Source organism: Mustela nigripes, chromosome 3 (genome assembly GCF_022355385.1).
Source record: "Mustela nigripes isolate SB6536 chromosome 3, MUSNIG.SB6536, whole genome shotgun sequence".
NCBI lineage: Eukaryota > Metazoa > Chordata > Mammalia > Carnivora > Mustelidae > Mustela > Mustela nigripes.
In genome coordinates, this window is record NC_081559.1 from 46646475 (window position 1) to 46667851 (window position 21377).

At 58.6% G+C, this 21377-nt stretch overlaps 2 protein-coding genes across 3 annotated transcripts; one reads left to right on the forward strand and one right to left on the reverse strand.

Annotated features, from left to right (window-relative positions):
• The first annotated feature begins 80 nt into the window (after positions 1 to 80).
• RTP5 (receptor transporter protein 5 (putative)) lies at positions 81 to 3863 on the forward strand. The gene is made up of 2 exons (XM_059393947.1): positions 81 to 279; positions 2102 to 3863. The coding sequence occupies exons 1-2, from the start codon at positions 128 to 130 to the stop codon at positions 3567 to 3569; spliced, it is 1620 nt and encodes a 539-aa protein (XP_059249930.1). The 5' UTR covers positions 81 to 127; the 3' UTR covers positions 3570 to 3863.
• Positions 3864 to 11607: 7744 nt separating this feature from the next.
• Positions 11608 to 16201, reverse strand: FAM240C (family with sequence similarity 240 member C). Of its 2 annotated transcripts, XM_059392745.1 has the most exons (3): positions 16114 to 16201; positions 13516 to 13664; positions 11608 to 11813 (listed from the first exon to the last, which is right to left on the reverse strand). In XM_059392745.1, exons 2-3 carry the CDS (start codon positions 13659 to 13661, stop codon positions 11717 to 11719), a joined length of 243 nt encoding a protein of 80 aa, XP_059248728.1. In that variant the 5' UTR covers positions 13662 to 13664; positions 16114 to 16201; the 3' UTR covers positions 11608 to 11716. The 2 variants fall into 2 exon arrangements, with proteins under 2 accessions (XP_059248728.1, XP_059248727.1); XM_059392744.1 differs by lacking the exon at positions 16114 to 16201 and having other exon boundaries at positions 13516 to 13676.
• Between the last annotated feature and the right edge of the window lie 5176 nt (positions 16202 to 21377).

A 21377-nucleotide genomic window follows, 5' to 3' on the forward strand; every position in this document is an offset into this window, starting at 1 on the left:
GCCATGGAGACTGGATGGTTGTCAAGGCCGCGATTGGCTGGTGAGGGTGCGGGATGCAGGATCCCGGGCTTCCTAGGAGCTGGGGCTGGCGCAGCTGTCAGTCCGCACTGCGGAGCCCGGTGCCAGCATGGACGGGGTGGACGTGTGGGCCAGCACCCTGGCCCAGCTGATGGCCAAGAGGAAACCCCAGGACACCTGGGAGCTGGTTCCCGAGGAGAACCTGGCATCCGGGCACGTGGAGGGCGGTGGTTTCCAGTACCGGCTGAGGGGGCTTTCCAGGTGCGCGGCGGTGGGCAGGGGCCTTGATGGGTCACTGGGAGGGGAGGGGCTGATGCTGCTTAACCCCCAGCTCGGTCGGCCTTGAGTCTGGAGGCTGGGCTGCCGCCGACCAGCCCTCATGGTCCAGGAGGGGTCATACACCCAGCCAGCTCTTGGCCCCCAGCAGGTAGGTGGGCTGGGGACGTGGGGGGCTGGGAGCCACCTCTGTTCAGTCCCTCAGTGCTGGCCACCCCAGTGGGGGCCCTGGGGAAGTGGGGGCGGGGCAGATGCTGGGGTGTGACTTGGCCACCCTGGCGTGAGAGCCTTGTTTGCTTGAGGCAGCATCTTCTGGTTTCCATGGCAGCAGAGCCAGCCAGAGCCGGGTAGGGGCAGGTGCCTGTGCTCAAGCCCAGCCTGCAGAGGGGCCTGAGGAGGGGGTGCTGAGTCGTGCCCAAAGGGGCACAGGCCCAGAGAGGGGGAGCTGTGTCTGGACTAGGTTGCGGGCCAGGCAGGGGCCTGGCTGAGAGCCCCAGTGTTGTGGGGGTCCTTGGGTGAGACCTGTTCCTCACTGTCATGGTGACAACAGTGGGGACGGGCCAGGCCTACAGGGACCCCACCCAGCCAGGCATCCCTGGCCCTCCAGGCAGGGAGGGGGGCCAGTGGGGGGATGGAGCCTCATGGACAGGTCACTGTGGGGACCCCGGGCAGCCACATTTTGACACAGATGCCACAACTCCTGGTGTCTGAAACCCCTGGGGTGGGGTGTCCAATGGGAGGCTGGGTTCCCCGGGTATTAGGAGAATCAGCAGCCCCCCCCCCCCCCCCGCCCCCGTCTGAGAAGCACCTTTTCCCACAGCCAAGCCGGAGCTGCCTTCGGTGGTAGAGGAGGGTCACAAACACCATTCCCTCGCCTTTCAGCTTTCCTACAGAAAGACCAGGGAGCAGGTTGGGTGGGGCACAAGGGACCGTGCCACGTTCTGCAACACGGCAGCGGCTGGGCACAGGTGGCCTTCGGTTACACTGAAATGAAGCTGAAAGTTCAGCTCCCCAGGGCGCTCGCCAAGCCCAGCCCCACCTGTGGCTGTGGGCTGCAGGCTGGGCGCGCGCAGATGGAGCCTGCCCTCTCCGTCACAGAAAGTTCCATGGGATGGCACTGCCTGCGAGATGCTGGGCGGGCTTCCGGTGTGCATGTGGTTGCTCATCCGTGACCTAAGGGTCTTGGAGAAGGGGCCCACCTCCTGGCCCTGGGGCATATGACCACAGAGACCCCAGACTGGTGCCTTCTTCAGCCCCAGGGTGCATGGCAGTCTTGCTCATAGGTTTGGAGCCAGAGCAGACCTGCCCAAGGGGCTCGCTTGCCATCGTCCTGGGAGCCCCCAGCCCTCCTGGCTCTCCCCGACCTTCAGTGTCCCGAGATTCCCCTGCCTATGCTAGCTCACCTTTTCTCCATGGGGGTGGGGCTCTTCCTCCAGGGCCTCCCCTCATTTCTCTGCTCAGCATGGAGACACCTTCTGCCCCCCTCACAGGACCCATAGGACTGTTTGTCCGCAGGGCAGTGAAGCCCGAGCCACAACACAAAAGGGCAGCACGAGGCAGCAGCAGGGGAGTGACCTCCCACAGGGGTCAGGCCAGTCTTTGCCATCCAGCCGGCTTTTGGTATGAAACTCATAGAAAGGGATTTACTTTTCAGCTTTCCTGATGACATGCTGCAGGCGAGGGTCGTGCACCTGTGGGAGGGGTCTCGGGTGAAGGAGCTCCTGCTGGGCCAGCCCCCAAGCTGGCCAGGGGAAAGGGCCGTCCCTGCTAGTCTGCTCATGGCTGCCTCTGTCCTCCCCACCCCCAGGCTCCAGTGTGGCCGCTGCCAGTGGGGCTGGTCCTCAGCCCACGTGCACATCCTCTTCCAGGCGTGCTTGGACGAGGACAGCCGCCTGGGGCTGGTGAAGATGCGCATCTGGGGCCAGCAGTGCCGGCTCTGCCCACCGGGCACTGGGGGTGATTGCCAGGTGAGCCTTCTGAACGTGCGGCTCTTTCTCAACAAGCTGGTCCCGGTCATCCTGCAGAAGTGCTATGGGGAGAGCCTCAGCTCCGACCAGTGCCCCGAGATCTGCTTTGGGGAGCGCTGCGAGGCCTGCGATCTGGGCGTCTGCTTCTTCCAGAAGCCTCCAGATCCAGCCTGGGGGCCTGAGGTCGGGAGCACCCCCACCATCAAGGGCAGGTACACCTTGTACGGAGAGGATGATGTGGCCACCCCTGCTGCCGGCAAGCAGCTGCTCACCCTTGGCAGCGGGCCCGTGGTCGACCGTGCCAGGGGCTACACCCCCAACTCCATCACCATCCCGCTGTCGGTGTCCGACTTCATCAGGAACCCGATTTCTGAGAGCAGCAACTTCTTCAGCCAAGATGATGACATCGTCACCGTCCCCTTCTCCCTTGTGCATGTGCATAGGGACCAGGGGAACGTCGGCCCCAGCTCGGGCTACCCCCCAGCGGCCGACCCCCACGCACCACTTATCATCGCCAAGGGCTCCATCTACTTGCCCACCAGGTCCATGGCCATGCCCAAGCGCAGAGGCCTCCTGGTGAATATCAAATGCCCCATCTTCCATGGCAGAGGCCTCCTTATCAGCAGCATCAAGCCTTTCCAGCTGAAAGGCTTCATCTTCAAAGGCCAGGGCTCCATCTCCAGCCCAATCGACCCTGAGAAGGGCCTGGGCTCCGTCCCCAGTGCTGCTGGAAATGACCCCCCACCGGTGTCCTATATCATTGGCCTCACGGATGATGGAGAGGGCTCTGTCACCTTCCCCTCGTCTCTGGCAGACCTCATCAGAGACAACTCCATCCCTGGCATTGACGGCTGCGTCACCTTCCCCTTCATCTTTACGGATGAAGACAAAGGCAAGGATGCTCCTGCCAATACTCCCCAAGGCAAGGAGGAGGGTGGTGGTGACGGCCCTGTCCCTGCAGGCCAGGATCCTCTCCCAGGCACCCATGCCCGTAGACCTGTCACCATCAGCGAGGGCTCCATCAGCATCCCCTTCTCCGTCTTCAACCTCATAAGACACAAGGGCCCTGGCTCCATCGCCAGTGGCCGCCGGAGCAGTGGCCTGGCCATGCATGGCTATGACAAGAAGATGATGCAGCCGAGGGCCAGGCTCAGCGGGTCCGGCTCCGATCCCGGCTGGGAAGAGGACTTCTGCTGGGATGACGAGTGCTGCGCGCCGCGTTTCGACCCCTATGAAGAAGTGTGGATCTGGGTGTCCATGACTGTCTGTGTCCTCTGGATCATGTACCTGTACAAGTTCAGCCCCTGATGGCCACCGCAAACCTGATGCTGCCTGCCGGGGCCTCCCCTTCCCCCTCAGCCGCAGAGCAGCGGGATCCTCTGCCCCTGCCCGCAACCCCAGGGCCCCCAACCCATCCCTATCCGCCCTCCCCGAGCGGAGCCTGGGCCCACAGCCTTTTCCTGCACCCCTGCTTTTGTGTGTCTAGTCTCCTGATGGGAGTCGTGGCTTCATGGACGTCCACACTGTGATTATCTGCCAAGCTGCCCACCTGGGGTCCAAGCGTGTGTCTGTGTGAGTGTTATGGTCCAATAAAATAAAAGTTAAAAGGAGAAAAACAACAGTGTGCCTGTGCTGTGAGGAAGCTGGCCGCCAGGAGAAGGTTTTTAGGTGGGAGGGCGTGCTGGGCACATCACTGTCCCCTGTCGGCCCCTGAGGGGAGTGGGTCACATGCACTTCTTCCCCTGACAGCTTCTGGATTCCTGGCCAGGGGTGACGGGACAGGACATCCAGGCCAGCCTCCCCTTCAGCAGTGTTCCTGTGGGCATCCATGGGATTTTCCTGGGTCCACCCTGGGGAATGATTAAAGCCCCCCGTGAGCCTGGGCTGGTGACCACCCAGCATGCATCTTTCCCGAAGCTGTTCCCTGAACTGTGGCCAAGAAGACATATCCCACCCAGAGGGCAGGGGACGAGACACAGCCCTGCCAGCCCTAGGGACCCTGGACCCCTCCAGCACTGGTGCGGTTTGAGAAGGGCTGTCCATGCCAGAAGTCAGAGCCCTCCTGTCCATCAGTCACTCTGGATTTCCACCTTCAAAGGCCAGAGAGCCCACTTCCACAGGGTGGGGGTTGGGCTGCATGGCTTCCAGCAAGGTGGGTCAGTGGGCACAACAATGTCAGGTCGCCACACTCTCTTCCCCTATGCCTGACCTGGCCCCCAGCACCCCAGGTAGGTGGGGCCGGGTCTGGAGGGACCCCAGGGTCAGACAAGAGGGTCTGGGGAAGCCTTGCCTTGTGGGGAGGGGTGAGTGTATGGAGACCTCTGTCCAAGGCTCTCTGTCCAGCTGCCCTGAGCCTGACCTGGATCCTGCTGGGGGAGGCAGGGAAGACCTAAATCCAGACTCTCCATGTCCCTGTCTACACCAGGTGGGACTCTCACTGTAAGGCCAGGACCCACCACCTACCTTCAGGGTCCTGTTTACACCAGGTGAGAACCCTCTGTCCTCGAGCAGGTAGCATCTTCCCACCATGGGTGTCCTGTCCACACTTGGGGTGAAGACTGAATTGGGTGGCTGCGTAGAGGTGTGTCTGATTAGGAAGGTCCCACATGGCCTGGCTTTGTCTGGTCCCCACACAGCGGTCCCTGCTGGAAATGGCTGTTTGGGGGGGAACTGTGGCCACCGTGGGCACTGCAGCTGGACTTTCTCCTGAGACAATCTGTCCGCAGTCGCAGGGGTCCCAGGACAGGACAGACCTCACCCATCCTGAGGAGCACCCCTTTGGGCCTGCGGGTGGACACCTTCCTGACCCTCACCCAGAACCCGAGAGGGGCTCCTCAGAGGCCCTGCCCCTCCCCACAGAAGGCCCCCTCTGGCTCACTTTCTGCAGATCAGGGACCCTGCCCACCAAGGCCGCCCTGGGGAGGGGGCTAGTCCCGCCTGGTGTCTTTTGTTTGAGGGACCCATGCCAGTCAGCTCCGGTAGGAGTAAGGACATGTGAGTCTGCCTGGTCTCTCCGCCCCGCTTCTCCAGCTCCTGGACCCTTCCTCCAGCCCCCGCCCCTCCCCCCTCCTTCAGCCCCCTTTCCCCTCCAGCCCCCTCTCCCTCCTCCAGCCCTTGGTCCCCGCTGCCCCAACCCCTTCTCCAGCCACAGCCCCCATCCTCTCCTCCAGCCCCGTCCCCTCCTCCAGATCCCGTCCCTCCCCTCGACCCTCCCCTCGACCCTCCCCTCCTTCCTCCAGCCCCAGCCCCCTCTGCCAGACCCCGGGCTCCTGCTCCTGTCCTGGCCGCCCGTGCTGTCCTGCGGCGCCCCCGTGTGGTCGCTGGCTGGCAGCGCCGCCCAGAGATGTGGGATCTATTGCAGCTGTTTTAACTGTTTCAGTTTCCTCAGTTTTATTAAAATCCAGCAAATTCCAGGGGCGCCTGGGTGGCTCAGTGGGTTAAAGCCTCTGCCTTCGGCTCAAGTCATGATCCCAGAGTCCTGAGTCCTGAGTCCTGGGATTGAGCCCCGCATCGGGCTCTCTGCTTAGCGGGGAGCCTGCTTCCTCCTCCTCTCTCTCTGCCTGCCTCTCTGCCTGTCAAATAAATAAATAAAATCTTAAAAAAAAAAAAAAAATCCAGCAAACTCCATTCGCCATCAGCATCGTTAACATTAGTCTTTATGAATAGTTAAATTTCATTAAGTCATTAAGAATTAATTCATGAAGAATTAAGTTTCATCAGGGCGCCTGGGTGATTGGGTTGATTAAGCGGATTTGATCGTGGGATTGAGGCCGGTGTTGGCTCGCTGTTCAGTGGGGCGTCTGCTTGGGATTCTCCCTCTTCCTCTGCCCCTCCCTGCACTCATGCGCCTGCACATGCTCTCTATGAAGTAAATAAAATCTTTTAAATAAAGAATTAAGTTTCATTAATAAAACCAAGAGCGAATGCAGTAGACGCACTTACTGGGTGGCAGACTGATATGTAAACAGATCAGGTATTTTGAGTGCCACGTCTACCTTCATAACCACGGGAGACCTCAGGCTTACAGACATCAGTTAAAATGCCAAGGGCAAGCCTGGGACTCAAATCTAGGACAGCCTACATCTGAGTCCACACCTGAACCCACACCTGAGCCCACACCTGAGTCCACACCTGAGCCCATATCTGAGCCCACACTTGAGTCTACACCTGAACCTACTCTGGAGCCCTCACCTGAGTCCACACCCGAGTCCACACCTGAGCCCACATCTGAGCCCACACTTGACTCTACACCTGAACCCACTCTGGAGCCCTCACCTGAGTCCACACCTTAACCCACACCTGAGTCCACACCTGAGCCCACACCTGAGTCCACACCTGAGCCCACACTGGAGCCCTCACCTGAACCTATACTTGAGTCTGCACCTGATTCCGCACCTGTTTCTAGTACAGCCTGAATGATCAGGTTGGGCCTAATTCAGTATGATGTAGCAGTAACTATTTTTGGAACTCAGTTGGTAATGGAGACACAGAATGTATACAATATTTTAAAGAGAACCAAAGGCAATCACATTTTAAATCAATTATTGTTAGTTCAGCCAAAGTTGGGGCCTCAAAGTGTGAACAGTTTCCTGATTTTTGCTAAATGTTCTAGTGAAGGAATGAATCACACTTCCTGCACCCTGGGCAGTGGGCACGGTGATATGAACTTCTCAAGCTGGGAGGAAGAAGCAAGGGCCTGTGTGTTGAGGGAGGACTTCAAGGAGATCACCTGCAGGGCAGGGGGGAGGGGGCTCCACCAAACAGACTCTGATTAGCCGGGGACCTAGAACAGTCATGTCCCACGCCTGGACACAGTGCTCAGAGCACGTCCCATCACGTGGCTGGATCCTGCAAGTCCCACATGCCCTCGCCTAAGCCGGCAGCAGGCAGCTGGGACCTCACTCTGTACACGGCAACAGCTGGGTTCCTGATTTTGAGTTGCCCCACCTGAAATACTCTTCTTTTATGTTTTCTCTGAGTTGAAAGGTCAGAGGACAATTTGTTGACTTAGATTAGAAAACACATCTACCGTATGGTCCAGCTGTTCTCATCAGCAAGTGTAGGCTGATGTTGCTTCCCAGCAAATTCTAGAATTCTACCATTATAATCCCAAAAGGGCTGGGTGAGTTTGTGGGCAGGCAGATCTTTAAGCCCTTTTCTGGCCAGGGTGGGGCAAGACCCCAAGCACCCAAGACAGGGTGGGCTTGCCTCCAGGTAGAGCTCCTGGGGCACTCAAAGGAAACACACACTTAGTATAGCTCCTGGTCTGAACCGTTCCCCCTATTTTTATTAGAAGAGTCGCATGAAGAGTTCAAACCCTCCTGGAAGTGGAGGGTTCGGGAACTGTGTCTGCCCTCTGCTTCTGGATGTCACTGGGGTGTCTGTTGTGTATCTGCCTAGAGTTTCTACTCTACACCTTCCTGTAGCACTCTACACCTTCCTGTAGCACAGATCATGACGAAATGGGACTTTGTGTGTCCTTTCAATGTCAGAATAATTCTTCACTGAACGTAAGTCTGGAACAGCTGAGTCCCCTGCTGCGCCTGCTCAGCCACCCCGCCACCTGAGCCTGCCTGGATTTTTGACTTTCCCCGGTGATCACCCAGGGCCTGCAGGACTGGGCTTGGCTTCAGGGCAAGGATAGAAAGATGGCGTCGTCCTTCTTTTAAATACAAGAAGAACATCATGAAAGTGACACACACTTATTATTGAAAAAGAGGAAAGCAGAGACAAAGCCCCCTCCGCGGTGCACCAAGCTCTCTTATCCTCCCGATCCTGATGTTCCCAGTGGCTCGGGGTGCGGGGAAGTGTGGGGTGGAGCACCAGCCCCTTGATGCCCCGATACCCTCCTGAAGAGCCTGCCAGGAGCCCACTCAGAATGCTGAGACTGTTAGCCCAGGCCAGAGGCCCTGGGGTGGCAGCAGTAGGGGAGGCCGTGAGTGATGCAGCCGACAAGTGGGGCTTCATTCCTTCCTGATGTGTGGGGGAGTGGGTGCTGCCCTGTGCCAGGTTTCCCAAAGTTGGCCTTCCCCCTGCAAGGAGTGGCTGGCTGGAGCTTGGCCATAAGATCCCAGCCAGACAGCAGGGCCCATTATGGAGCCCAGGCAGGCTGCTGTCCCCAATCGGGGTCCAGGGGGGCCGGCAACCCAGCCTGAGGCCACAGTCAGGTCTTCCTGAGAGGCTGAGGGCAGGACAGGCTGCAGGACTGGTGGCTGGAGCCAGGAGCCACTAGGATCAGCACAGGTGTGAGGGGCCGTGGCTGGGCCACATTTTCTCTGGGCCGTGGCTATGTGGCCTGTTTGTGGACAAGGTCCCAGCTGGTCTGTGGGTATCAGAGGTGGGGATGGGTGACCACAGGTGTGCTGACTGCAGGCCCTGAATCCGTGACTCTGCCCTAGGGCAGCAGGATGGTGTGTCCCTCACAGGGGCCGTGAACTGCTCTGTGAGGATCCTCGCTGATCTGTCAGGAGGGTGAAGCTGTGCCTCCTGGTGCCCTATCTGGATGGAGGGGGAATGTTCGCCGCGCACCAGTGGCCACAGTCATAGGACAGGCCCTGGCTCTGTCTTTTCCTTTTAGTTCTGCTCATTTTTTCATTATATATTTTGAGACTCTGTTATCAGGTTTATAAGTAGTTAGGATTTTTTATGTTTTCCTGAAAGACTGTCTCTTTGCCCTCTGTTCCTCTGGTGAGACCACTTAGCCTGACAGCATTCCACGGAAGCTTCCTTATGCTAGGTTCTGCAGGGCTCTCCTTCGAACATTTAACCTGTGTCCTTATGTTTCTTTTTTAACTTTCTTCTTTTTTAAAAAAAATTCATTTGTTTTAGAGAGAGACAGCTCAGTGGGGAGGGGCCTATGGGGAAGGGGGGAAGAATCTGAGGCAGACCCCATACCAGAGGCAGAGCTGGATGTCAGGCTCGACCCCACAACCCTGCTATCACCACCCGAGCCGAAATTAAGAGTTTGAGGGTCACTCATCAACCGACCGAGCCACCCAGGTGCCCATCTATGTCTTCTTGTTTTATATATCGTCAGGTTTGCTGTTCGTCTGACAGTCTCCGTCTTATATTTGTTTTCTCCCTTTGCATTGTATACAGTTACTGATATGGTTGTCTATGAACACTAGGACCAAACTGTTCCCAGGGAAGGGGCCCTCAGCCTCATGCAGGGGTGCTGCCCATGAAGGAGAGGGGGACAATGGGGGGGTTGTCAGCCCCTGGTGAGGGGATGGGGTGATTGGGGGTCAGCCCCCGGTGAGATGGTCCATCAGTTGGGATCGGGGGAGCCCAGGGGATACTTCGCGCTGGGGTATGGAGGGCTGTGGACCGAGGCCCTGTTGCTGGTCCTTGGTGGGAGGGGACAGTCCCAGCTTTATTTTGAATCCCTGGAGCCTCTCGAGTGAATGGCTGTGTTTCTAGGTTTAAAGGATGAGAGAGGCTCGAGGACAAACCAGTAGCCGGTGAGGAAGGAAGGGATCATCTGGCTTCTGGTCCGTCAGAGGCGCGTGGGGACATGCAGACTGTGGCTATGCTCCCTGAGTCCGTCCCACACGCAGGGCTGCTTGGTTCCATTGCCTGTAGTGAGTCTGGCACAATCGGGTGCAGGGTATGGGATGCCTTCCGAGGCTGTGGCCGGTGTGAGCAGCCCAGCGGGTCGGGCTCTTCAGAATGAGCTGCAGACCTGGGTGGGGCGGCTTCAGAGAGCAGGAAAGAGGGTGCCCGTCAGTGCCCTGCGGGGTCAAGGCACCTCTCCCCTGTGCACTTGGCACCCAACGGTTGTGTGTAGGAGCACTGGGTGGGAGCCCTTGGAGTGGCCGGCACACGGTGGCCCAGGTGTGGAGCTGGGTGAGCTCGGGGCCCAGTCCCTGGGTCCAGGCAGCGCCATGGGACCCACAGCCCCCCACCCCCTGCCCGTTCCTAACCTCTTCCTCACCTGATGTCTCTTGCCTGGGAGCCTGGCTTGGCTTTGTCTGGGGGTCACTTAGTGGTGGAGAGAGCACAGATGTGCCTGGTCCATGCCCCGGCATCGGAAGGCAGTAACTGGAGAGACATGGGCTCCAACCACCGACAGAAAGCAAGGAGGGCATGACTGTTCTTGAAAATTCCTCAGAGCCTGGCGGCATGGGCAGCTTTGTGAACACACTCGTCTGCCCGCCCCAGTCTACCTGGACAGCTCTGCTGGTTAGTGTTCTGTGCCACAGTGTTCTGAGTATACCACTAAACAGAGTTACCTTCCGGCAGCCTGCGGTGTTGCAGGTGCCAGGGAGTGACCTCTGCCCAGGAACTACTTGGGGCTATTAATGGCCACATCCCCCGGTGTGTTCATCAGTGGAATCTGAGTCATGAGTGATGTCAGACAGCCTAGGGGCCACAGGAGGAACATGTATTCATGGGCTGGTGTCGCAAGGGACATTCACAGGATTCTCTCCACGTGTTGATTTGGAGAACCAGACATCCACGCTTTGTGCAGGGTTGGACCTATCTTTCTGCCCTCTGGAAATGCCCTACAAGGTGTCTGAATGCACCTTAGCTATTGGTTGATGTGTTTTCTCTGGGCAGTGTCTCATGACTGGCAAAGCTGTGCTTATCCCCCCTCTGCTTGCCAGCTTGGTTGGGGAATCACAACAAAACCCAAACCCAATAGGTAGTTACATCTGGAGACATGACACTGGCTGGATCCCATCTCCCACCCTGGGTCCTAAGTCACTGAGGATGGGACGCAGTGGTGACAGCAGGTGCACGCAGTTGGAATGCGGCTGTCGGGACTGTGCTGGCTGCAGTCCGGGTCCCCATCAGTTGATGTGGCCCAGGTCCTCAGGCAACCTGGCCTCTGCTGTGTGCTTGGCCCTCCTGCCCCTCCAGGATGGTCACAGCCACTGTGGGGGCCCCAGAGGGATAGGACTGAGAGCAGTAAAGCCCTAGATTCTGGTAGTAAGGGCCTTCGTGGACCTCGGAATTACATACATTCCAACTGAGACAATAAGGATCTGTAAGTTCCTGAGATGTTCTGGGTCAGGAATGATGTGTTTAAGGGGATTCGGAAAAGCAAGAAGCTTTACACCATGTCGCATTGGACGGTATCCCAGGGTGGGGATTAACGTGCATATTTTGATCAGAGGGAGGACAGACGTGTTTAAGTAGCAGGCTGGAGAAGATGGGGGCACCGACTTGTCCCCCTCAGGCTCCAACTTCCTCCGGGGTTTGTCCCAGGTCAGCAACATCATGGAAATCTTCTAATGTGGGGAAGACTTAACGATAGGAATGAAATTTTGCAGGAAACATGTAATTCAGTATCTTAGGTTTTATTGGGCATGTGCCCAATGAGCTTCTCAGCGGCTCTGTCCTGGTGGTTGTTCTGCTCCGAACCTCTGCACTGAGCCTCGGGTGCCTTTGGACCCCGGGCAGGGCAAGTCTGCAGGCCTCAGGTGGCAGCGGTGTCCTGCGTGGGAAAGGGCTCAGTGCCCAGCAGGGAAGGCTGGGTGGCCACCTCCGGGGGGGCCCTGCAGCGCCTTGTTCCTCCCCTCCAGCATCCGAGCCCACTCGCCGCGGAGCCTGGGACAGTGATAATTTCAGCCTGTGAGTCACTGTTTTAGGGCCGGGTGGCAGCCAGGCCTCTGTCGGCACCTGAGCACATGTTCTAACACAGCCCAGCAGCCCCCAGGCTGCCAGCGGCTGTGACCTTGTGGGGTCCCAGAGAGCCCTGCAGCCAGTCTCCCAGGGCTTGGCCAGTCCCGTCCAGGGGGCCACATGGAGGACATCACTCGGGTCTCTAGCCTGAAGAGGGGAAGTGCTTTGCCTAGGAAGCAGCTTCTGGAAACTTCTGAGGCCCGGAGAACTGAACTCCTTCACTGGCACCCCTGCTGGAGTGCTCTCCTTTCCTTGTGCTGCCCGCCTGCCTGGCGTCCCTGCCTGGGAAAGTGACCACAACAGGATGCACAGGGGTGACCCGGGTGGGAATGGCCTGGCTATCCCCACATGGGAAGGCCCCTTGCCCCCTTCACCGAGCCCCTGGCTTCTGGGGGCCTGTGGGTGCTGTGAGGAGCTGCCACTGTCTGGGGGACGGGGCACAGTCCTTCTGGCTGTGGTCTGTGCCCTCATTAGCAGCCATATGTCCCTGCAGAATGTCACCCTCCACAGTCCTTGAGCGGCCCAGACCCTTGGTGACTAACTCGGCCATCGCTGACCACACTCTCGCCGTCTGCCCCAGAGCCCATCCCTGGGGCCTGTACCGTGGGCAGAAGACCCAGAAGTTTCCAGGGCCCGATGGCATGTGTAGGACAAGGATGAGGATGTGGGGACTACAGCGGGGAGCAGGGGGCCGTAGTGGAGGTCCCCTCTTCCTACGTTTGGGCTCTGTGCTGGGACCCCCACCCTGAGAGGTTAGGGGGATGGCACCATGGCTTCCCATACCGCGCCTAACAGGGGAGATGTCCTGGATGACAGGGTGGGTGGCCCGGCCAGCAACCAGGACTCTGGTAAGGTCAGCACCAAGTCCGGTCCCATCGCGGCTGCCAGGTACCCTCTTTCCAACTGGGCTCCGGATAGCAGCTGCTGGTGCTATTTGGGGATGAAAGCTGTGACCACTTTGGAATATCTGCCCATTTGAGCCCTTGTCTAGGTGCAAATTATGTGCTAATCTGCCCTCTTAGCTGTCCCTGAGACCAGGCACTCCTCAGTCTGCTCACGGTCACCCGGGAGACCCTCTTCAGCACCCACAGGCCCCTGGCCTCCATCCCAGGGATGAAAGGGGGCTTTGGATCTGCTAATGTGTGGGAAGGAGTATGATGAACTTATCCTGCCCTCAGGGAGTGCCTGTCAGAAAACCAGCCTAACCAGACACAGGTTCTCTGACAACTTCCCACAAGACCTTCAGGAGTGGGGGGGTAGGGAAATGTGGAATGGGGTGAGCGATGGGGGTGGGTGTGGGATAGGAGAATGGGGCTGGGATGGAGGGATCGGGTGAGGGATGGAGGGGTGGTGGATGGAGGGAGGTGGTGCTGGGTGGGGGTGGATGGGTGGGGTGCTGTCTCTCGCACCTGCAGACCTGGTGGTAGTTGCAGGCCCTGTTGTTGTGGGTGTGGTTTTGCAGTTCCAGTTCTTCCTGCAGTGACACCAGTGACCCCTCCCGCTGTGACAGCTGGCCTGGGGGCAGCACTGGTGGCCAGGTGGCTATGGCCCCAGTTGTGGGGGGGGGGTGGCCCCCTGTGGGGGCTCTCGTTCGTGGAGCCCAAGCCTTGCTGCTCGGCGAGCTTACCTGTCCAGGGCACTCCTGCGGGTCCTCATGGCCTCGCTCTGAAGTTGTCTTGTGTGCAGCTTGATTTTTTCCTCCCAAAACATCTTTATCACACCGGCATCGAAAGCTACCCTTCCTGGGTGCTTCAGAGCGTGGCTGTCACTCATTCTCTGAAAAAGCATTTGTGCCGCGTGGTTGGACATCGCAGGGAACCAGCATGTTAACAACTGGGGCGCTGGCTCAGCCCTACACACTGGATGCCCCCCTATGTTTCTGGGAGCACCCTGGGGCCGGGGTGTCAGGAAGGCAGGCTCAGGAGCACACGGCTGTGGGCAGCAGACGCTCTGCCCCGCTGCCTTCTGAATGGTTTCCGCACGAATGCAAGCTGCAGCTGATAGCAAACGCCGTTTGGGACCTTTGGGCTTCTCCAAACTTAAGAAAGGGTCTAGTTTTGTTTGTGGTTTTGGGAGAGTGGCCTCAGGGCTCCAGCCAGGGTGGGTATCGTCTGGAATGCAGGGGGACTGAGCTGGGTGCTGAGGCCATGCAGAGGAAGGCTCTGAAACAGCCATGGCAGAATCCAGCTGGTGCACATCTGTTTTCCACACAGGCTCCTTTGGCATGGTCTGGGGATAGTGGTGGTTGTCTGCTGTGCGCCAGGGAAGGGGGGACGCGGGAGCAGTGTGGATAAGTGGGGCGAGTGGAGGCCTCCAGGGTCTTGGCAGCAGAGCCCCAGAATTGTGCTGTAGCCCCGTTGGTGACTGACAGAGGTCTGAGCTCCCCTCCTGGGACTCGAGGCCCCAAGAGAAGCCCCACAAACCATTGCTGGTCATGCAGAGAAATAGCACTGAATAGTGTAGGTTAGAAGTAAGTACAGAGATCTTCCTTTTGGCAAAAACTAAGGACACCAGAAGGAGAGGGTGGCATATAGTCTGGCCTGCAGTGAATCAGTAGTTAAACTTCTAGCTGCAGGCTGTGTGACACGCTGCTGAGCTCGGACGCCCGCTGCCCCCACATGGCATTCTCACACCCCTAGGGTCTTCTGGAGGGTTCTGTCTTGGGACTTACTAGGATCCCAGAGCCAGGACACGGCCCCATAGGCTCACTGGGCTCTCAGGGGTTCTCAGACACCCCTGTGGGGACCCCCCGCAATGAATCTGTCAGGGGGATAACTTGCGGGCATGCCTGCCAGCAGCATTCAGGGCCTGCCTGCCTCTGGGGCTGGCCTGGCCCCAGGGTCCCAGCACAGCCGATGCCGCCCCAGACATCTGACTGCGAGAACAGTGGCGTCTGCCACATCACGGGGCTCTCGGTTTCATCCTGTTTCACGCGTGTAAGACTCAACAGAGATGCCCGAGGGAGGGTCAGACCCAGCCAGGAATGTAGAGCTTTTCTAGCCAAATTACTTCCCGTCAGACGGCGCTGGACAAACACATGGACGGAGTCAGACAAAGGAGAAGAGGAAGCCCATCTTGATGGGGATGCGAGGCGATGCTCACTCCTGTAAGGAAGGCGTGCTGGGAGAAGGAGGGCAGGGGCGGTGGGAGGAGGGGCGGGGGGCTCTGCGAGCAGATGCAAGCTTTGAAGGGAGGGCAGGGTCCCAGGAGAAGTGCAGGGGTCCCCAGGAGACCAGCTTCTGGGTCTGTGTCTCCTGCGTCTTGCTCAGCCCTCAAAGTACTCCAGTCTCTGAGAAAAGTGGCTGTGGAGCCATGGCCGTGGAACCGTGGCCCATCTGTGCTGAGCTGACTGGTGGCCGACAAGCCCACCAGCACTGGTCGCCTGGCAGACTTAGTTCTGGGCTGTGGAGCATATGGACTGATTTTGGGCCAACCCTGTCACCAGCACTGCCCCTGGGGTCACCTTCACTCAGCTTCCCGATGGTCACTTACCCTTAATCTGAAATACTGCTGGCTGGGGAGTCGAAAGGGCCAGAACACGCTAAAAAGTTCAGTTCCACTATTGGAGAGGGAAGGGTCTGGGCAGGTTGCCTAATATGTCCCTTACGACGGATCCTCTCGGGCTCTGGCTCCCAGGTCCCCTGTGAGGGCACGTGGAGCCAATGTGGCAGTTTCCTGCAAGGGGCTGCCATTAGCCATGTCCACCAGCACAAAGTCAGTGTGCCAGTGGGTGAAGGAGTGCGCGTGTTGGCTGGTTGAGAGCTGGACACACGGCCAGAGACCGCACGCACCCCCCGCGGCCCACAGGGAACTTTGGTTTTCCTCAGGGGTCTGGGTGGAAGTCCTCAGAGAAACCAGGGGCTGGCATTGACTTCCTGTGTGGCAAGTCAAGGCTTTGAGGCTGAGACCTGACTGCTCTCCTCGGTGGGTTCCCCGGAGGCTCGACCTACAAACCCTTCTGCGGTGGAGACGACCAGCCCACAGACAAAGGGAAAACCAGAAAGTGGGCAGAGGGAGCACTCCAGCAGGGCCCAGAGCCAGACGTGAGAGCACCGTACACCCAGCCGCGTCTGCACCTGGGGTGTCGCCCCAGAAATATGCCTGGAAAGTCTCCAGTTCTTGTGTGAGCCCCAGCTCCCCTCTGTTTTTCTCATTGATGGGGCCCCCAACCCTCAGCCCATCTCCCACAAGGTTAGTGTCCTCTGGCAAACAGGACAGAGCTTACGTTTCAGGGATTCCCCAGCCAAATCTCTGGGTGTCCTAAGGGTGTCTCCCCCGGGGTGGGCGTCCTCTGAGCGTCTCTCCGGAGCTCGCTCACTCTTATATGGCCTTCGTGATGTGGCACCTGGCGCCAGTCCAGTTGCCAGGAAGGACAAGCGGCCTCCCATCTGGCTGCAGGCCCTGGAGACATAATTTGGCTCCTGGAACACAGTTACTGGCAGACGCGCAAGCCTCGGCCCTCAGTCCAGGACTGTGGAGTCCGCTGAGCTCGCTGCCTGCTGGCTGGTGTTATGGTGGCCAACAGATTTCTTCTGCTGAGATGCTGCTCCCAGGGAGCCCAGTAGGTGGACAGGGAGCTGGAGGCTGAGCAGAGGGTGGTCCCTGGGCTTGACTGCTACCCGAGCATGTGGCCTGGCTGAGCATCACGCTGGGTCCCAGGCCTGTGCCTTGGGAAGAGAGATCTTTGCAGCCAGTACACGGCAGGTCACTTTAGAGCAACAACCGGACGTACCCAACATGGCACCAGGGGTGTTTTGGGTTGCTCTGCCTGGCGCTGGCTGGTGGATGAGGGGCGGCCAGCCTGCCCACCAGCAACACCAAAGTGCCCATCTCCAACTCAAGCAAACTCAAGAAAGAGACCCCTTTCTTTTATACATACAAGGCAGGACCTCTGAGGTCTCCACAGTGTGTGTGGGTCCTGCTTCCATCACTGTGACAGGGTCACCAGGGGTGCGTTCCTTTCCTCAGCAGGTCATGAGGTGTTTGAGTTGAGCAGGAATTATTTGTCTAATAGGAAAACCAGAGCCATGGGAGGCATTTGAGACACAGTCTGCCATAGGCAGGGGCTTTAACTTTCTGGGTTTCTCCTCTGATCTTCCCAAGCCCAGGGCACGACTCAGGGGGACCTGGAGGTTGGATCTGTGACACTCTGAATAGACTTTTCCTGCAAAACCCCCGAATCAGACAAGGTGGTCAAGTTAAAACAACATGAGGGTTTTCAGTTGTAGGGAGTCAGTGAGCAGAGATGGTTGGCCAGGGATGTGTTTTGAAAAACCTCACAACACGATGTCAGGGAAACAAGTGTCCACAACACGCAGAGAGCTTTTACAGAAAAGGAAGGTTGAATCCACTTGCAGATGGAGAAGGGAAGAGACAGGAGGTCACAGGACAGCAAGGTGACAGCGGCATTGTGGTGAGAGCCGGGTGCCAGATGCGTGAGCAGAACCCCCTGTAGCCGCGAGGGGCTGGCCAGTGCGGACTGTTGCCCTGGTTAAGCTGGGAGATACTTGAGACCTGTCAGCCAGCCACGCAAAGAAGTGCTTTGTTGGGAGAAAGGTCCTCTCCCCAAATGTTCTCATGTGTCTGTGGGTCTGTGGTTGGTGGGTGCAGTGATGCAGCAGCTCGTGGAGCCGTGGGCTCTATGGTTGCTGTGTGTCCCCTGGGCAAGGATGCGAAGTCTCCTCCCGTGTCCAGAATTCCACCTCTGCCAACAGATGGTGGTAGAAGACCAGGAAACAGTACCTGTGGCTTGCCAGAGCCCTCCCCTAAAACCAGGGAACCCAGCCCTGGTGTCTGTTATGGCTGCGTAGACGCCCCCGTGTGGAGAGAGGGTCCTGGGACCCTCACCAGCCTCCCAGCTTCAGGGAGGCCTGTACAGACCCAACAGTTGTGGCCCAGACTCCCCTTCTTCCCCAGGGCTCAGCAGCCATGCTCCATGCTCCGTGGACGCCCGGGCAGAGTCCTCAGGGTTCGGCAGCCTGCCTGTGACTCTGGTCTTTGGGGGCGCATGACCCAGAGGCTGTAGCTTCTCAGCTCCCAGCACTCAGCCTGCCAGCCTGGTGCCTGCCAGCCCTTCCTTGGCCAATCTGCAAATGCAGGAAAGTACATAAAACACAAGACTCTCGAGGAAAAGCTAGCGTCCGTGGGACACCCATCTGGGAAGAAGTAGGGTGTGGTCAGGGCAGACTGCCAAGTGTGGGCCCCAGTGTGGGGTGTGGTGCCTGGCCATCCCTGGGGGGCTGTCCCCTTCTGGGTGCCATTTTTGGATGAAGCCTGTGGTTTCTCAAAGGACCGATGTCCGGCATTTATGCTCAGGATGTCCTGACTCTGGGCAGGCATGAGGTCCTTTGTGGCCTTGCTATTTGAAACAGCCACCTGTCCCCCAGGATCTACCCTGCTTTCCCACTGGAGGGCTACTCTCGGGGGCAGGGGTTTGCTGCCATGTCCACCAGAGCGGTGTCCAGACTGCAGCTGTCACTGGTCATTGAGTGCATGAGGGCACAGAGGTACGCATCCTCCCACAGAAGTGAACCCCAATGCTGTGGGATCCCAGGGTGTGGAGAGACATCCCAGAAGGCCCCACAGAGGACGCGGCGTCTGCAGTGGGTGAAAGACAAGGGGGATCTCAGCGGCAGAACGAGGAGGATGGGGAAGGGACACATGAGGCAGGGGGAGGGGCTGCGTGCAACCTTCCTTTGTGACAGCTCAGTGTTGGGAGTGGTGAAGTCTGTGGCAAACAGAGACCCAGTCAAGCAGGAAGGGCAGCTGGCCGTCAGCCCAGGCTCACTGATGCTATGAAGACGCTTTCTCAATGGAAGCCCCACGTCTGGATTGTTCAGGGGCCATATCCAGATTTTAAGTGTTGGCTAGTAATTAACTTCAAGTCACCGAGGCAGCCAGCTGCAGGAGGGCCAGGCACAACAGGCACGGGGAGCTCTGGGAGCCCGTAGGAACTGTGGGGGACTTGGGTTCCAGAAGGAGACAAAACCCCTGCCTGGAGATGATCAGGAACTCTGAGCCAGTCCCCTCTTGCTGTGCTGGGCCAGGATGGCCAGGAGAGGACAGATGGATGCACAGACGCCAGGCAGCTCACAAACCATGGGTGTTGGGGGTGGGGGTGGGGAGGTGAGTTTTTGTTATCAGTTTCCTGACCAGAACCACCTGTCAAGTCCATTTTTCCTGGAGGCTTTATTTTTTCCAGGCCAGCAGGAACATGGCCTGGCTCAGGTGCCAGGTTTGGGAGCCCGTGAGGCTCACCCGGCCGCCTCTTCTCTTCCCGGTTCACTGACTGTGGTGCTGAAGTACGAGCCCCTCCTTCTGGGGTTTCTGAGTTCTCGCTGAGCTGCACACCAGTCGTGCACACCAGGCCTGCAGCGACCCTTCATCCCTGCTCAGGGAGCCCTCCCCAGCTGCGGTCCGTAGGGGTGACCGGTGGTTCTGAGTGCCGACCCTGGCCAGGAGAAACAAGGGGGTGTGCACACGCACATTTGTGTGTTTGGCTATGACTCAAAGTGGGGCTGGAGCCTCTCTCTCAAATGTCCGCGTGGCTGGCACTGAGAGGCGCCCCCCTGATGCGGGTCTGCCCCTTCCCCCGTGGGGCCAGTCCTGCGGACTCGCCCGCTGTTGACCCGGATCGCCAGGTGCCTTGTTCCACAAGCTGGGGCTTCCTAACATCTTTGCTGAGACGCCCTGGCTTGCTTGATGTTATTTTTCTCTAAATCTGGTCATTTCCCCCCAAATGTATTTCAAAAACTGTATTCCTCCTCCCAAGTCTCCCTGGCAGGAGTACCAGGGATGAAGCCCACCAGAGTCCGCACCTTGCCGGCAGGGGTGGGTTTACAGAGGCTGCCTGGCTCGGCTCCTGGGGTGCCCTGTGCTCAGACTGCTGTTCCCCCATTCAGTGGCCTCTCTGCCACCACAGGGCGGGGGCTGCACCCTGAAATCTGGGGGCGCTCTGGCTCTCCGCATGCTCTGCACATCCTGCATCCAACAGAAGTGGCCACCTTTTCCCCAGAGGTGTACTGGGAGGAGGCTTTGGGGACAAGGGGAGTAAGGACTGTGGGTTTACATGAGAGGCAAGTGGAGATGTTGTGTCCACCTTTTTATTTATTTTTTTATTTGACAGAGAGAGTGCGTGAGATCACAAGTAGGCAGAGAGGCAGGCAGAGAGAGGGGGAAGCAGACTCCCTGCTGTGCAGAGATTCCTGATGTGGTACTCAATCCCAGGACCCTGAGATCATAACCTGAGCTGAAGGCAGAGGCTTAAACCACTGAACCACCCAGGTGCCCTCGTGTCCACGTTTTGGAAAGGACAAGAACCAGCAGCTGGGGAGCCTGGGGCACATTCTCGTCCTCAGAGGGACTCTGTCCTGCTTGCGCCTGAGCTCGGGATTCTGTGGTCTTACCTAAGACGATAAACTTCTGGTGTTTGAAGCCACCGTTTGTGGTCACAGCTGTCATGGCCACTGCAGGAAGCAAGCACAGCCCCGGAGGATGCCTCTGACTATTCCTGGGTCTGGAGGGCGTGAGCCAACTCCCAGCTGGTGGGCAGGAGGATCCCGCCCGGTGATGACCCCCAGTTCACACTGGGGGCATCCTCCTGCAAGGGAAGACACCTCTGCTGTGTTTCCCATGACTCTGAGGCCGGGGGCCATATGAGGGCTTGCACGCAGATACTGTGGGGCCCACTGCACAGGCATGGAGGCAGAGGAGAGGCTAGGGTGGGAGAGAGGGGCTCAGCTCTTGGGGCCTGGTGAAGGCCAGTGGCCCCTACAGAGGAAGGGCCCAGACTGACTCCCCAGGCACAGCAGCTCACCTCAAAGCTTGGGCTCCAAGAGGAGGGGACAGATCTGGGAGCTGAGGTGGCGTGGGGCTTGGCCCGGAGTTGGGGCCAGCTGGAACCAGCAGCTGCTGAGCACAAGCGTGGACCAGCCCAGGGCTGACGGGGCTTGTGGGTACTCCAGGCAGGGTCCCCGGGTCCCTGGAAGGCCTGCTGTCTGCTCTGTCCCTGGAGGGCTCCACACACATGCAGATGCCTCGCTGGGTGCTGAGTTTCTCCCCATGGCAGGTGCATGGGCTCGATGTTTCCATGTGGCTGGGGGACACTGTGCAGGAGGTATCGCGCAGCCACCTCTCATCACACAGGGAACTTGCTGGCAAAGCCCCGGCTAATTCCCGCCGGGAGGGCTGGGCCTCCCATTTCTCCTCCATGAGTGCTGGGCTGGCTGTCTGTGCCCTGGGGTGGAGGGTGCCAGTCACCAGCATTGCTGACTTGGGCGTGTCCCTCCTGTGTCCTCTCCATCTGTGGCTCCAACCACACAGGCTGCACCCTATGCCGCTCCGTGCAGCCCCCCTTCTCCTGGGCCAGCTGGATTCTTGTGCCTCGTGCTTCTGTCACCCGAGATCCGCTCTGTGCCTGTAGGACTCCATGTTTCTGGGTTCTGAAATTCTAATAGATCACTGACTGTCGTTTTCATTGTGGTTGAAATT

Coding starts and splice junctions, on each gene's coding strand:
- RTP5 (XM_059393947.1), top strand. CDS start 128: ATGGACGGGGTGGACGTGTGGGCCAGCACCCTGGCCCAGCTGATGGCC. Junction 280..2,101: donor CGGCTGAGGGGGCTTTCCAG/GTGCGCGGCGGT, acceptor CCCCACCCCCAG/GCTCCAGTGTGGCCGCTGCC.
- FAM240C (XM_059392744.1), bottom strand. CDS start 13,676: ATGCTTTTTCAGAGAATGAGTGACAGCCACGCTCTGAAGCACCCAGGA. Junction 11,814..13,515: donor CGCAGGAGTGCCCTGGACAG/GTAAGCTCGCCG, acceptor TCACTGTCCCAG/GCTCCGCGGCGAGTGGGCTC.